We start from the raw sequence: 15,792 nt of genomic DNA on the forward strand, positions 1-15,792 counted from the left end.
GTATCAAACTTGAACTCAACTTTCATAAAAAGATGGGTTCAAGTTTACCACAAGTGGTACCTAAATACAGCTCTTAAATAAATTTTTAGCACATCTCCAAATAGCACAGTGAAGTAAGAACATCCCAAGAAGCACCAAAGATGAACCCCCAGTATACCAAGCACAAAACTAGTGTGCGAAAATAAAGCACTGTAAGTACACTATGGAAGTGTACTACCTTTTTTACCTGGGCACTTTGGGTACAAAGGTGTACTCTTTGAAAGGGTAATGCTCTAGTGACAGCGTTTGTGTCTTTATTTCCGCGAGTGTTGACTGAAAAAAATGTTTTATGCTTAAATTTGAGACTCAAGATTTGCACCCTTGTGCTCTGAGGATCTTAGCACAATTTTACATCAGGGCTGTCAAATGATTCATTGCGATTTATCACATACAAAATAAAAGTTTTTGTTTGCATAATGTGTTTGTGTGTGTGTGTGTGTGTACTGTGTGATTATGTATATATAAATACACAAACATTCAAGTATACATTTAAGAAACATTAACATATGTTTAATGTGTACAGTATATACACAGAGTATATATATATGTGTGTGTGTGTGTGTGTGTGTGCATATAATCTCTGTGTACAGTGTTACTGCATATAAATATATACACACATGTAAATAAATGTATACATGTGTGTACGGTATGTATTTATCTATATATAAAAATTACACACAGAACACAAACAAACTTTTATTTTGTATGCTATTAATCGTTTGACAGCCCTATTTTACATAAAACAAAATGGTGTTCACAATGACAAATATTTGCAATGAGTTTTAAGGCAACATGAAAAGCTGCTGATACCACTGTGCATAAGTCTAATTGTGGGTTCACACCAGACGCGAGTTCAACGATTTCCGTGAGTAGATTACATACAATGTCAATGCAAAGACGCGATCAAATTCGTCCTTGCGTAGGGCGATGCGAATGATGCAATATGGACGCGAAAACATGCGCTATTCGTCTCAAATGTGTCTTCGCACAAGTTGAAAAAAAATAGAGAAAACTTTTTTTTTAAATTACGAAAAATTTGCATGACACAAATTTAAATCCTGCGAGTAATCTAGAGCAAGTAACGCGATGCCCCGCGTTTGGTGTGTACGTAGCATAATGCTGCGTTCAGACCAGCTGCGGTAGATGCGTCAAGCGTGAGTGATATCAATGTTAAGTCAATGTAAAGAAGCGCGAATTAGGCGTTTAGCGCGGTGCGGTAGATGCGATTCCACCTCACTCATGCGTCTAGTTCGCGCGAATTGATCGTTGCAGCGGGAAACGCGCGAGTTGAAAAATTTGAACCAATCAGGAGCTTACTCTAGTAGTGACGTGATTACAGGAAGAAAGTGGAGTCACAGAAGCCCCTCCCATGACGCAAATTTTCGGGTGAACATCTCGATGACTAGAATTTCACACGCGGCTTTCACACATGAATAAAGCGAGTAAACTCCAAATCTTCAAGCGGCAAACTAGACGCAATAGACACAAATTTAGTAGTCACCTCAAACTACGGTTACTGTAGGCTCACACCAGCCACGTTTAAGGCGTTTAATTCGCGTCTACCGCGTCTAGTTTACCGCTTTTTGAGATTACTCGCTTCATTGCAAATGGAGATCACACTAACTACAGTTAAACGAAAACCATTTTGTACTAAAAAAAATTCTACATATGACCTATTTGTAACTTAATAAAGACAACGAAAGATAAATTAAAACTTTGCAAAAACAACAAAGCTGGTGGTGAATGCAGCAAATACAGACAAAAGTGAATACTGTGAAGCTTATATGATCTGCAGTCCGTCGGTGACCTCCAAGATGAGCACGTCTGCACTCACAAGCTTCTAGACATCTTGAGATTTTCGGTATGGCGTCTCTGCTCCGCAGGTATCTTTGTTACCTCCTTAAATAATCATCGCAAACACATTACTCGCATGTTCTTGCGAGTCATTCTGCGAAGAAGCATTTGCCAAAAATTTGCATAATTATACACGTAAATGAATGTCATTCTTTGCAAGGGCTATTAAAAAACAAGGTCAACCGACCCGTGTCTTAATGGGACAAAACAAAGCGACGCAGTGGAATTAAATGTCGTTTGCACTGCGTGAGCCAAATTTATTTAAACGTTCGACTGGATACAATATTAAAAGTTGCAAAGTAATTCGAAATCCCACACTTACAAAGTCCTAGAGAAAACAGCGTGACAAACAAACGTCTTTCTAAAAATACAATGGCACAATCACGTGGCGTTTTCTCTGTTGTCATGTATTGTTTGAAATCAAACAGGCTTGAGGTCGAGTGACTGCAATGCAAAATTCATTCGAAATACACATTTCATGATATACTTTGGTAAGGTATATACTGTATGTGTAAAGAAAAATATGACGGAGAGCAAGAGAGTGCACGCAGTAGGCGACTCGGTAAAACAGGAAGAGCGTTGAAATGTTCGTTAAAAAAATATACAGAAGAGGAAGAAAGAGGACGTGATGTCTATGCCGCAGATCGGCGTCTAATGATGAAGGCTCCTCGCTGCAGCTGCCCTAAATATATCCTCATCTTCGTGCTGTCGCTCGTCTTCCTCACCCAGATCTGCAAGAGAATCGAAATCAGAAAATAAAGCACTTAGCCATTTATTCTCCGCGTCTTCCAAATGAATCCCAAACTGTGATTTGTTCTCTAAAGCATCTGGCTCAGCAAGTAAGAAGAGCCCAAATCTATGCGTCCATCTATTGACTCTGGCGTTAAAAGGATGCAAATGAGGCAAAAGTCATTGCGCAGATATCCTTGTACAGTGATACGGAAGCAGATTACGATAAATGAGAGCAACTAAATTACTGCGCTCCAAAGTGCTCGCTCTGATCTCAATAACCTACTGTTTGTTGCCCTCGTAGGAAGGCCATTAGTTTGAAGAGCGCAGTCATTTGTTTATTACCAATCAGTGAAGAGAATCAGACACAAACCTCATTGGTCCCCACTGAGCTGATGACACAGCTAATCTTTGTGTTCTCCTTGGACTCCAGATAGATTGCTTGACTTTTATGGTACCTGGGACAATAAGAGCATTAGTCATTGAAGGTTGTTAAACGGAGAGCTTAAAGCCCAACTTTAGGCTTAATTTATTGCCTGTATACGTAAATCATTAGGTTAGGAAACACGTGAGAATTTGAATGAATAGACGTTATGATAAATGCATAATAATGCTAAGGGAAATGTGAGTTTTACTTATTAAGAGAAAAAAAAGTGTTTCTGAAGAATTTTTATGTAATACCGTGATTATCCACTAGATGGTGCAATTTATGAAAAAACTACACTCCGTTTATGTTTTGATAACCGTTCTGAATCCGATCTTTCACTAAAATGCATTGTTTCAGCTTTTTGCTAAAAAATATTTAAAAAAAAATATACCCATATTTAATGCTGCATTAACACCAGCCGCGGCATAAAGCGCAAGTGATTTTTAAAGCAATGTAAAGAAGCGTTGACGTGTGTCTGGAGGTCTTGCCGCGCGAATTTGGCGTTAAGCGCGGCAGACGCGATTTCGCCTAATTTGCGCGTCTAGATCGGGTGAATGGTGCGAATTGAGCATTGCTGCGGCAAATGCGCAAGTTGAAAATTTGATTACAGGAAGCGAGCGGAGTTGCAGATATGGAAGGTTTTTTGGTCTTTTTTAAATTAATTAATTAAATTATAAAATAATTAATTAAATTATAAAATAATTAAATTATAAAATAAAAAATAAAATCGCAAAATATGTCCCAAATTTGAAAATGAAATGCTAAAATAAAAATGAAAACATTATATTAAATTATTTCATTTTCATTTTTTACGTGATGAAGCATCATTCCGGACAAATTGAAAAATTAAATTAAATTGATGATTTGACATTTCATTTTCAATATAATCTTGAGTCAAGACTGACAAAATTAAAATAAAAAGGCAAGCTTGAAAAGGAATCTGTAAATAAATTTTTTAAAAGGCTTTTTATTCATGCCCAAGCAATAATAGGGACAAAATTAAAATGTAAAATTCAGTTTTAATTTAATGTTCGGTTTTTCTTTTTCATTTTCGTTTTAATTTTCGTGTTCATTTTTATTTTCAACTTGTATGCAAATTCATTGTTAATCAGTGGGTGGGGCTTATTTGCTTAAAAAAGGGGATTAGCTGAAGCAGTGTTGCCAACTCAGTGACTGTGTTGCCAACTTAGCGACCTTATTGCTACATCTAGCAACTTTTAGACCCATTTAGCCAAACTTAGCAACTGTTTGGATGAATCTTAGCTTCACATCTGTACAGATAGGCTACTGTGTCAATTGTACTGGCCAACGAGTTCCGGGTGTCGGTGTCACGGTGAAATGTGCGTCTATCCTCTGTGCATGGAGCTGGGCATTTAGCAACATTTAGACTGTACGAGCTGACACGTGGATTGTTTACATTTCAAAGGAGGAACAAACATTAAAAGAAGCTGGTCCGCTGTTATGTATGTGCGTATTTTTACACATCTGATCCGGTGAGGCGTCAGTCATTCTCATATGCATACACATACAGTGTAAATGAAATGTCAAATCATCAATTTAATTAAATTTTTCAATTTGTCCGTAATGATGCTTCATCACGTTAAAATGAAAAATGATTCATTTTTATTTTAGCATTTCATTTTCAAATTTGGGACATATTTTGCGATTTAATTATTTATTTTATAATTTAATTAATTAATTTATAATTTAATTAATTAATTTAAAAAAGACCAAAAAAACCTTCCATATGCAGAAGCCCCTCCCATGACACGAATTTTCGCGTGAATGTCTCAATGACTAGAATTTCACGCGCAAATAAAGCGAGTAAACTCAAAGTGTTCAAGCCGCAAACTAGACGCGGTAAACGCAATTTAACGTCTCAAACGCGGCTGGTTGTGAACCCACGGTAAGAGTTTATAAGCGGAGAAAAAAATAGAGAGGATAAATAATTTTTTTCCCATTTTGTTTGATTGAAAACAGAGGTTCTGTTCTATCATTTGATATATTTGTATGTTTATATATTTTTAGAAGAAAATTTTTCAGGAATGCATTTTATAAAACTTTTGTGAAAATTACAAAAAAATACTGGGGGGCAACTTTTCAAAAGGATCTGTTCTTTCATTTGATACATTTGTATGTTTATATATTTTTAGAAGAATTTTTTTCTGGAATGCATTTTGTGAAAATTACAAAAAAATGCTGACGGGCAACTTTTCAAAAAAAGGCTGGTGGCTAATGATTTAATGACAGGGTGTTAAGGCACTGCTTTGCGTTTGCAAGGGTGTTTCTGGGTGGCTTCTTACTAATTCAGGTCAAAACGGCCCACCCTAATGTCTGTACCGTCTAATACAACTCATGTTCACTCAATTAGTGAAGGTCTGTGGGCTGTTTAAAGCTCACATAACAAACGCTGTTTCTGCCCATCTCATGTTAAGCTTGAGTACCTTTAAAATAGTATTACATCCTTCATATCTCCAAAGAGTCTTTAGTTTTATCAGATTTATAAAAGACAGATCAGCTCTAGCAAACGTTTCCGAAAAAGCACGAAATCCCAGAATCGTCCGCTGGGAGGAGCGAGCAAGCAACACACACAAAACATTATCACACTATCCCTGGATAACTTATGATTTATGACCCGACTCATGACCCGGTTGGGACTTTTTAACAAAAACCGAGTTAAACAAACACACACGCTGCCAACCTGGGTAAACAAACTGAACAAGGCTTTCTTCTCCTTACATCCAAAAACGCACATCTTCTTTTGTGCTTTTGTTAAATCTTGATATAAATCAAAGCCATCGGGTGAAGTGATGCCTGTGACTTTTACTTGAAGGAACAATGCTAACGAGCGTCCTTGTTCTCGCTTTCACTTTGATTGACGTGTTGGCGTGCTTTTCCGGGGCGAGGTGCCCATAAAGCAATATGGGGTCACTGATACATAAAGGATGCCCATGTTTGAAAAAAACTTTTCGAAACTTGTAGGAAAGAGGCGGTGTGAATTTGGCCCAGAAACACGACACTTTGCATTTGTTTAGCATGAGAATTACAACTCTTAAACGGTGTTAATAAGTCAGAAATTAAATAGCATTAAACCCACTCACCCCACCCCCCTTAATGGTCCACCTATATTCGAAGGATCGTTACTGTCTATATGACACATGTGAACCTGGATCAATGTTTTTGAAATTGAGATTTATACATCACCTAAAAAACTGAATAAATAAGCTTTGATGTATGGTTTGTTTACAATATTTGGCCAATATAAAACTATTTGTAATCTGAGGGTGCAAAAAATAAAAATAGAGAAAATCGTCTAACTCTTTCACCGCCATTGAGTTAACACGTCAATTATGAGAAAACGCTTCCCTGCCAATGATGAGTATTTCCTGCTTTCCGCAATACAGCTAGGCTTGGGAATCGAGAATCGATTGGAACCGGGACTAGCTTTGCGATTTTCCCGGAATCGTTCAAAAGTTTAAATTTCGATTCCTAGTTTCGATTCACAGTCCGCCGACCGGAAAAAGAAACCACTGAACACCAATGAAGAAGCGTCTGTTTCGTGCATAGGCACGTCGAACGTAATAAAGCACCTCGTTCATTGAGTAGAAATAAATGTGTGCCCCGTCTTTGACGCGCTGCGCCGACCGTCATCTGCTGCCTCTTCCTCTGTCTCTGACCCCCAGCTTGGCACCGCAGTGACTGCACTGCAGTCCGTATCAAGTAAGTAAAACAATACATATACAATGAGGGCTCGCTAAATTTCAAAATCCCTGGTAGAAAAAAGAAACGCTAAAATAATGTTAGTCTCTGAAAAACAAAATGACTTATTATTTTTAAATTACTTGAGTTCGCGCTTTTTGCTGAGCACAAGAACAAGCGCGTACTTGTGAAGAGCGGACCCGGGATGCAGAGGAGTGCGCATCTCAGACGTGAACACGAAAGGAATAATTGGTTTAATTATGCTTTCAGTTTCACTTATTGTTAAGTGAGGATAGTAATGACTGACAAGACGACGGCGTACATACTACCTAACAAAATCTAAGAGAATGCAAAAACATTAAAATATTTTTCCTATGATAGCCCGACGGGCAGAGCGAAGATGCATTTTGGTAACCCAACAGGAATTCGCGATTTTGCGAGCACTGAAAAGTTAACATTGAGCTAACAAATTAGCCCATGTATTTTTTTATAGACAATTTACGAGCTAAGAGTGCGAATGTTAGTTAGGCCATCAATGGGAGCACGGAAAACATGTTCAAGTACCTGCAGCAGCATCATACACTTATGTGTAAATGTGTTTTCATGAGGTTTTCAAAAATAAAGCTCTCTTGAGGAAAGTGTACCCCTGTAAAAATATATTCATAATTTATAATATTTATATTCAAGTTCATAGATTTGATATTTATATTGTAGTTGAAAACAGCCATGTGAGAAATGAATAGTAAAGTTCATAAAAAGTCAAAAGTTTATAAAAATTAAATTGATGGAGAAGGTCATACTATTTCCTTCAGAAAGACCATTGGTTAGCTAGCTCATTTAAAATATACTAAACATTTTTGACCCTGCCTCTTAAAAGAATCGGAATCGAGAATCGATAGGAACCGGAATCGAAACAAGGAATCGGAATTGGAATCGGAATCGTTCAAATTCAAACGATACCCAACCCTAAATACAGCTATTATCCACCAGGTGGCACTCTACAGCAACTTATGTAACCCGGAAGTAACGCCTCACACGAAAGAAGTAAGAACTCAAAGTATGTTTTGATCATAGCTCTGAATCTGATCTCTATCAAAAGTACTTCGCAAAAATGTAATTATCTCAGCTTTTTGCTCAAAATTTTGTGTTTTTGAAAAACCCTATCCATATTTGAGACGTGATTACAAGAGAACTAATGAAGGTTTTTTTGAAAGCAGAAGGTCTGTCCTTTCATTTGATATATTGTATGATTATATATTTAAAGAACATTTTCTGGAAGGCATTAAACTTTTGTGAAAATCATGAAAAAAGCTGGCGCTGGCTGGCAACTTAAAAAAAAAATGCAGGCAGGGAAAGAGTTAAGGTTGTTCAATAGAAGTCCTTACCAGCAGTAGCAAAAATAAATTTCCGATATATTTATGGTAGGAAATTTACAAAATATTTTGATGAAACATTATCTTTACTTAATATCCTAATGATTTTTGGCATAAGAGAAAAATCGATCATTTTGACCAATACAATGTATTTTTGGCTTTTGCTACAAATATACCCGTGCTGCTCAAGGTTTAAGCGTTGTGTTAGCAATGCAAAAGTCATGGGTTCGATCCCTGCAACACAAATAAAGAAACCTATAGATTGAATGCACTGTAAGTGGATAAAAGTGTCTCATTTATGTATATGGTTGATTTATATACTTGCAGGTACATTTGGTGTCCAAAAAAATTGTGGCTGGACTGCAGCGCTGCCAGCAACTGCGACTCACTGTCTAAAGGGCACGGCTGGATGAATGCGTGCTGACACGCTCATGCAAATCCACAGGCATTTCTGATGTTTAATGCCACTAACATATAAAACATTCTAACAAATAATCTCCTTCCCTCCACTGAATTAAATATGCAATATGGTTTTAGAGGCTGTGCTGTATGGCGAATATAATCATGGCTGAAGGGCTTGTTAGGCGCGACATGAAGCGAGTCCCTGCAACCCCTTCAGCTGTGACTACATTATAATCTTTACATAATAAGGGACACTAATGTTTATTAAAATATTCATTTTAAAGTAAAATAATTTGTTGCGACTCTTTAGTTAGGAAACATGGACCCTGCCGTGTAAAAAGTGTTGCTATGCAACATACTGACGGTCAGCTATGAATGCTGCACAGTGATTTGTACTTTTATGCATTTGGCAAAGGCTTTTATCCAGAGTGACTTACAGTGCATTCAAGCTATACATTATATAAGTATGTGTGTGATTGCCCGGTGTCCGATCCCATGACCTTTGCGCTGCAAATGCAATGCTCTATAATTTGAGCTGAAGAAACACTTAGTGAAGAGGTCACAGCTACGACTTATTCTGGTTAAAGTACTGTTATCAACCAATCAGCTATATAAAGATTCACACAGTCTAGTCTGTATAGTGTTTGGCAAAAGGTCAGATTTTCTTGCTTTCATTAAAGCATACAAGACTCAACGCAACAAGCAGCAGTCGAATAAATGTTAAAGGCAACACAACACTCACAAGTGCATATTTTCATATTGTTGCGTGCTAAATAATCATTTTATTTTTAATTCCTCTGGTGTCTTCTAAATAAATAAATGTTAATGAACAAGGCTTTTTATAATATCAATAACTCTATATTATTAGCACAACTGAATGCCTGCAGTGATGCTATAGTCACATCTTACGTCAATTCTGTCTATGCAATGTGACAGCGTCCTTTATGTAAACTGTGATATAAGAGGATTAGAAAGTAGGGGCATTGGCTCCATCTTGTGGTTAGTAAAAAAACTAAAGTTACTGTGAAAGCGCAAAGAATCTAACAAAAACAGGTCATACAAAACTTTTGAAGAGGTGAAAATACAATATTTCCTGCATTCACTTAAAGGGACACTCCACCTTTTTAAAAAAATGCTAATTTTCCAGCTCCCCTATAGTTTAACATTTCATTTTTACCATTTTGGAATCCATTCAGCTGATCTCTGGGTCTGGTGGTAACACTTTTAGCATATCTTAGCATTATGCATCGAATCTGATTAGACCATTAGCATCGCGCTCAAAAATAACCAAAGAGTTTTGATATATTTCCTATTTAAAACTTGACTCTTCTGTAGTTACATCGTGTACTAAGACTGACAGAAAATGAAATGCTGTGATTTTATACTCTGAAAAAAATGATTCATTCAATTTACTAAACTTTTTTAAGGTAAGTGGTTGCAATCAATTTACTTAAGCTACATTTAAACAAAAAAGATTAGTAAAGTAAAATAAAAAAATTGTTTAAACGTAGCTTAAATAAATTGATTGCAACCACTTACCTTAAAAAATTTAGTAAATTGAATGAATCATTTTTTTTAGTGTAGGCAGATATGTCTAGGAACTATACTCTCATTCTGGCGTAATCAAGAACTTTGCTGCTGTAACATGGCTGCAGAAGGCGCAATGATATTACGCAGTGCCCAAAAACAGTCCCCTTGGTTACTTTCAATTAGGGGTGTAACAATTAATCGTGCAAATGCGCGTTTTCTTAATGCATGAATTTGAAAGAATTACGGTGAAATCCCGGCACATCTCTAAGGCAGGGGGCGCTCTCGTGCAGAAAATTCCTTTGTGCCACAGAAGTAGTACTACGAACGTTATTCCAGGAAATGTCTTGAGGAATATTTATATTGCTGTTCTTCAAATTGTTTCAGGAATTTTCATGATAATAAAGAATATTTTGGATGATTTTGTTTAACAAGTGTTGCTTTTTTAAATGCACGTTATAAACGACTCCGACTCATAATGATTTTAGATTGATAAGGACTTCCTACTGACCAAATGTTGTAGTACACGCACAAGCTGTGCATGAAACAAAGAATCGCAGCCTTGCGATTCAGAATCGAATACCGACAGGCATTTTTAATGGGACACGCGATTAATCGTTACTGCCCTACTTTCAATAGCAGGGGACTATTTTCGGGCACTGCATAAAATCATTGTTATTACGTTACATTGTGTACCAAGACAAACGGAAAATTAAAAGTTGTGATTTTTTTAAGGCAGGTTTTTAGGCTAGGAACTATACTCTTATTCTGGCGTAATAATCAAGGAATTTGCTGCCGTAACATGGCTGAAGGAGGCACAATGATATTGCGCACTGCCCGAAAACAGTCCCCTGGCTATTGAAAGTAATGAAGGGGACTATTTTCGGGCAGTGAGTAATATCGTTGCGCCTCCTGCAGCCATGTTACGGCAGCAAATGGGTTATTTGGTTATTTTTTAGCGCGATGCTAATGGTCTAATCAGATTCAATCGATTATGCTAAGCTATGCTAAAAGTGCTAGCACCAAATCCAGAGATCAGCTGAATGGATCCAAAGCAATAAAAATCAAATGTTTAACTTTGGGGAGCTGGATGCATTTTTTAAAAAAAAATGAATTGTCCCTTTAACAATTGGCACCTTATTGTAAAGTGATACGAAAATAGATGTGGTAAAAATGCTATCAGGTTATTCACCTTTGACAGGTGTGGTAAAAACAAACAAAGGAAGTCTCTCTACTACGCCAGTTTTAGATGATGAAGTTCTCAATGTTTCTAATTTAAATATATAAATCTAAATGTGTGTCAAAATCTTTCTAACATAAAGATTTGGTCACACTTTAATCAGGGAACAAACATGTGACCCTGGCCCACAAAACCTTAAGGTCTTAATGTGCAGTGGGTTCTTTTTTAGCAATAGCCAACAATACTTTGTATGGGTCAAAATTATAAAATTTTAATGCCAAAATCCATTAGGATATTGTGTAAAAATAATGTTCCATGAAGATGTTTTGTAAATTTCCTACTGTAAATATTGAACAACTTTAAAAAGGCGATTTTTTTAATATGAATACAATTAATTTTTTCACACTCATATTCCAGATTTTCAAATAGTTGATTCTCAGACAAATATTGTCCTATCCTAAGAAACCTTACATCAATGGAAAGCTTATGTATTCTACTTTTAAATTATCTATAAATCTGTCTTATGACTGGTTTTGTGGTCTAGGGCAGTGGTTCCCAAACTTTTTCAGCGTGCGTCCCCCCTTGTGTACAGTGCATTCCTTCGCGGCCCCCCAAAGAAAATTTGTGACAAAAAACTGTTCTAAAACTCATAATTTTAATAAAAAAAATTAAATTATACAAAAAAGTAGTGCTTTGGTTAGTAGCCTTATTTTTTAAGGATTTTTACACAGAATTCATGATAAATTAATGTATTTCATAAAATGTCATAAAACTGGGGCCCCCCTGGCACCATCTCGCGGCCCCCAGTTTGAAAACCACTTGTCTAGGGTCACATATTTGAAACTCTGAGTATATCAGCTTCACGTATTTGTCCTCATAAAATACAGAGAAACTTACCATCTCTTATCATAGTAGAGTTTGCCTTCTTCGATTCGTGCCTCATACCGCTGGGATGGGGTGTCCAATGGAGTGGATGGAAGATGCTCGGGAGAGGCCGGAGATGCTGGAAATATAATAGACATTAGTTTCAATTAAAATCATTAAAAGCTTTTAGCGCTAGAATAATCTGATTGGAAAAATGTCTGGGGAAATATATGGAGAATCACCTCTAAAAGACAAAACGTCCATACCTGGTCTTTTTGGAGACTTAAGCTATAAAGGACATGAAGCAAAAGAAAGGTTATATATCAATTGTATAAAGCACACTATGGACAAACAACTGGATTTTGTTTGTCAAAAACTAACTAGCAGTTTATAGTAGGCAAAGCAGTGAAACTGTGATCCTACTGTATATATTAGTATAATGATTTAAAGCGATTAGCAGACAATGCGTGACCCTATTTAAAATCCAAGTAAAAGTCTCAATCTAATGATGAGATTAGGAGCATCAAAGTTTGATTTCAATCATCAATTTCACATTGAATTCAACCATTGACATGACCTTACTCATTCAATTACATTATGTAGGATGATTTCATAGGTCACATATTTCACAAATTAGCTCTTTTCATGTCATATGTACACGCTCCCATACATCACTTTAAGTAAATGTAATAAACATTTCATAGGAACTTTTAATTAACTATTTAATAAAAAAGTTTTTTAAAAATTAAGCTTACTCCAGTGCTGAAAGGGGAATCATGAAAACTTTCAATAGAAGTTCCACTGTGCAGACTTTTAGCGACATCTAGTGTTGAGATTATGCATTACAACCAAATGGTTCAATCCACACCTCACCGCTCGTTTTTGAAACGCATAGAGAAGCTACGGTACCCACCACAGGACATGTGATTTTGTAAAGTCTTTATACACCACTGATAATATACAGGGAGTGCAGAATTATTAGGCAAGTTGTATTTTTGAGGATTACTTTTGTTATTGTACAACTACAGTGCTCTTGGTCAATTCAAAATGTTAACAAACCCTCAAACCTGAACATTTAAGTAGTAAAAGTGACATTTTGGCTTTATTGAGAGAACATTTCTATGTACATCACCACCAGGCAACTATTAGTGTGCAGAACCACCAGGCAACCAAATGAAAATCAAAGATTTCACCATCTCACTTGTTTTTTTCAACTGTTAAAGTGAGAATAATATACAAACTCTACCTTTACAAAAAAATAAATAAAACAATAAAAAAATAAAAAAATATATAGAGTCAGTGACCAATATAGCCACCCTTCTTTTCGATAACAGTCACAAGCCTTCCATTCGCGGATTCGGTCGGTTTCTTGATCTGGTCTGAACCAACATTTTGTGCAGACGCAACCACAGCCCCCCAGACACTGCCCAGAGAGGTGTACGGTTTACCTTTACTGTAAATGTCCTGCTTAAGAAGGGATCAAAAGGTCTCAATAGGGTTTAAGTCAGTAAGTTTATAGTCTATATATATTTTTTTTATTGTTTTATTTTTATTTTTTTGTAAATGTAGAGTTTGTTTATTATTCTCATTTTAACAGGTGAAAAAAAAACAAGTGAGATGGTAAAATCTTTGTTTTTCATTTAGTTGTCTAATAATTCTGCACACTAATAGTTGCCTAATAATGATGTACATAGAAACATTCTCCCAATAAAGCCAAAATATCACTTTTACTACTTAAATGTTCAGGTTTGAGGGTTTGTTAACATTTTGAATTAACCAAGAGCACTGTAGTTGTACAATAACAAAAGTAATCCTCAAAAATACAACTTGCCTAATAATTCTGCACTCCCTGTAGTTTGCATTTCTGTTAAGGTATCCTCTTAAAATGTACACAACGCACCTTTAAATTTTAATAGTGCAACAATAAAATGGATTTCTGTAGAAAGAACCCTAATGAGGATTAGACTATAAAGTAATTTAAGATGTAGTAAATTTACTATCAGACACATCAACATAGATCTAGTTACCATTTCAGTGAGACATAACCTTACCTTATTTAATGTTCTTAGATCCTCCATGATCTGTTCATCAGATAGTAAATAGTTTAACTGGGGTGAGGAGGGTTAAGAAAACATGAAAGATTATACATTGCAACCATATATCCACCATAAGCTCTAACATCCTATGAACTCTTTTCTCAAAACCACCAGCGTATAAAAACAAGACCTCAATTTTCTCTAAACTCAAAAATCTACAGTAGCAAAAGCAGCCTGCTGTATTCACACCAAGTTTGCACACATTGTCCAAAATTCTCGTTCATTATTTTTGCAAGTAAAAAACAACCTTACGTTATGGTTTTCTCATTAATAGCAAGCATTTTGAGAGGCATTTTGATAAGTGAAAGCCGATGTAGAAGCAAAAGCCAAAATCCAGAAGAGCGTCTGACAAGTTGATCTATTTCATCTCACAGCACAAAGCTTTGTATGACAAACAAAGTGGGAAATATAAAGACATACTAATGTTATTTGTCAAGTATGGTAGCCCTTATTCGAAAAGTGACCTATGCATTTAACCCATCGCAACTTGCAGGCCATGAGACTCAAACCGGTGACCTTCAAGTTGCAAACTTGACTCTATAACCATTAGGCCACGACTGCCCCCTTGTGGCAGATGATTGTGTTACATCTAGGAAAACAGGATGGTATTGAATTTAAAGTCTAATTGAAATAAAAAACTGTAATTTTGGGGGAAATACTGTTGTATTTTTACAAATTACTTATCTGTGAGCTTTATTATTTTTAAAAAATTTACGTGGCCTCATAAACTTTAATCAAAAACACAAATCTTCTCCCATCCTTGAATCAATCTCTCTTTACTTCGGTCAGTCATATGGTATGGAAAGGGGGCAGGGTCCAGGAAAAGATTGCAGCGAATAGCAATAAGCAACATGATCCCACTTCAAGCGATCCAATCAATTCTCAATAGACGAATTCAAGTCCCACCCCACCTTATTTTCATTTCAGACGCCATTTCACTCGGATATATTCGTAGTGAATACATAGTGTTAAATTACGATGTAAAGACTGAAATTTGTGTTGTTTTGTAAAAATGTTTGCAATGGATTCATTAATACGTAATGGACTCAGTGTACAAGGTTTCTGTGCGTGACAAAGTTTCAGGATGACAAATACTAAAACCACAGTGTGCAAAGAGAGATTAAACAAAATGATGTGTGTAGGTACACGAAAACTATAAGTGTTTAAAATATGGATATCAGGAGCAGGTTTTCTCCGCTTGTCTGGAATAGGAACCGGGTCATTGGGTCGCCTTCTGAGCTTCCGGGTCATAATGGGTTTCACCTCCATGGAATCTAGAAAAATAGGGATACAAGGTGTCAGACAGAAATGAATATATTCAGCTATAGGGACTGGATTACAAATTTTTCAACAGCAATACTATTGATAGTGAACACAAAAACCATCACTTTGTTCATTCAGTGGCGTTACTAGGCCCATTTTAGGTGCGCTTTAACCCCTCTAAAAATGTATTTATTTCACTATCAGTACACAAATTCGTGATTGTTTCAGTCCCATTTAAATCTCTTATAAAAATGGCGGTGGGTCTTAGCTTTACCCCATATTTTAGTCTCATTATTTCACAACTTTTTATTCCAAGTTTATCCTTATTCCGCAGCCACG

The 15,792-nt window shown here is 36.2% G+C and overlaps 1 protein-coding gene across 2 annotated transcripts in view; it reads right to left on the minus strand.

The window, feature by feature from the left end:
* Nucleotides 1–2,119: 2,119 nt before the first annotated feature.
* The window catches only part of suds3 (SDS3 homolog, SIN3A corepressor complex component), a 21,334-nt gene continuing 7,661 nt past the window's right edge, over nucleotides 2,120–15,792 (minus strand). The window contains exons 7-12 of one of the 2 annotated variants that reach the window (XM_055198554.2): nucleotides 15,369–15,464; nucleotides 14,146–14,207; nucleotides 12,337–12,382; nucleotides 12,128–12,233; nucleotides 2,996–3,080; nucleotides 2,120–2,624 (exon numbers count right to left, since the gene is read on the minus strand). In XM_055198554.2, the coding sequence (XP_055054529.1) occupies nucleotides 2,526–2,624; nucleotides 2,996–3,080; nucleotides 12,128–12,233; nucleotides 12,337–12,382; nucleotides 14,146–14,207; nucleotides 15,369–15,464 (494 nt within the window). In that variant the 3' untranslated portion in view covers nucleotides 2,120–2,525. The remainder of the gene's footprint in view (nucleotides 2,625–2,995; nucleotides 3,081–12,127; nucleotides 12,234–12,336; nucleotides 12,383–14,145; nucleotides 14,208–15,368; nucleotides 15,465–15,792) is intronic. The other variant, XM_073860498.1, reaches the window with a different exon arrangement.

Source organism: Misgurnus anguillicaudatus, chromosome 22 (assembly GCF_027580225.2).
Source record: "Misgurnus anguillicaudatus chromosome 22, ASM2758022v2, whole genome shotgun sequence".
In the NCBI taxonomy this organism is placed as follows: Eukaryota; Metazoa; Chordata; class Actinopteri; order Cypriniformes; family Cobitidae; genus Misgurnus; species Misgurnus anguillicaudatus.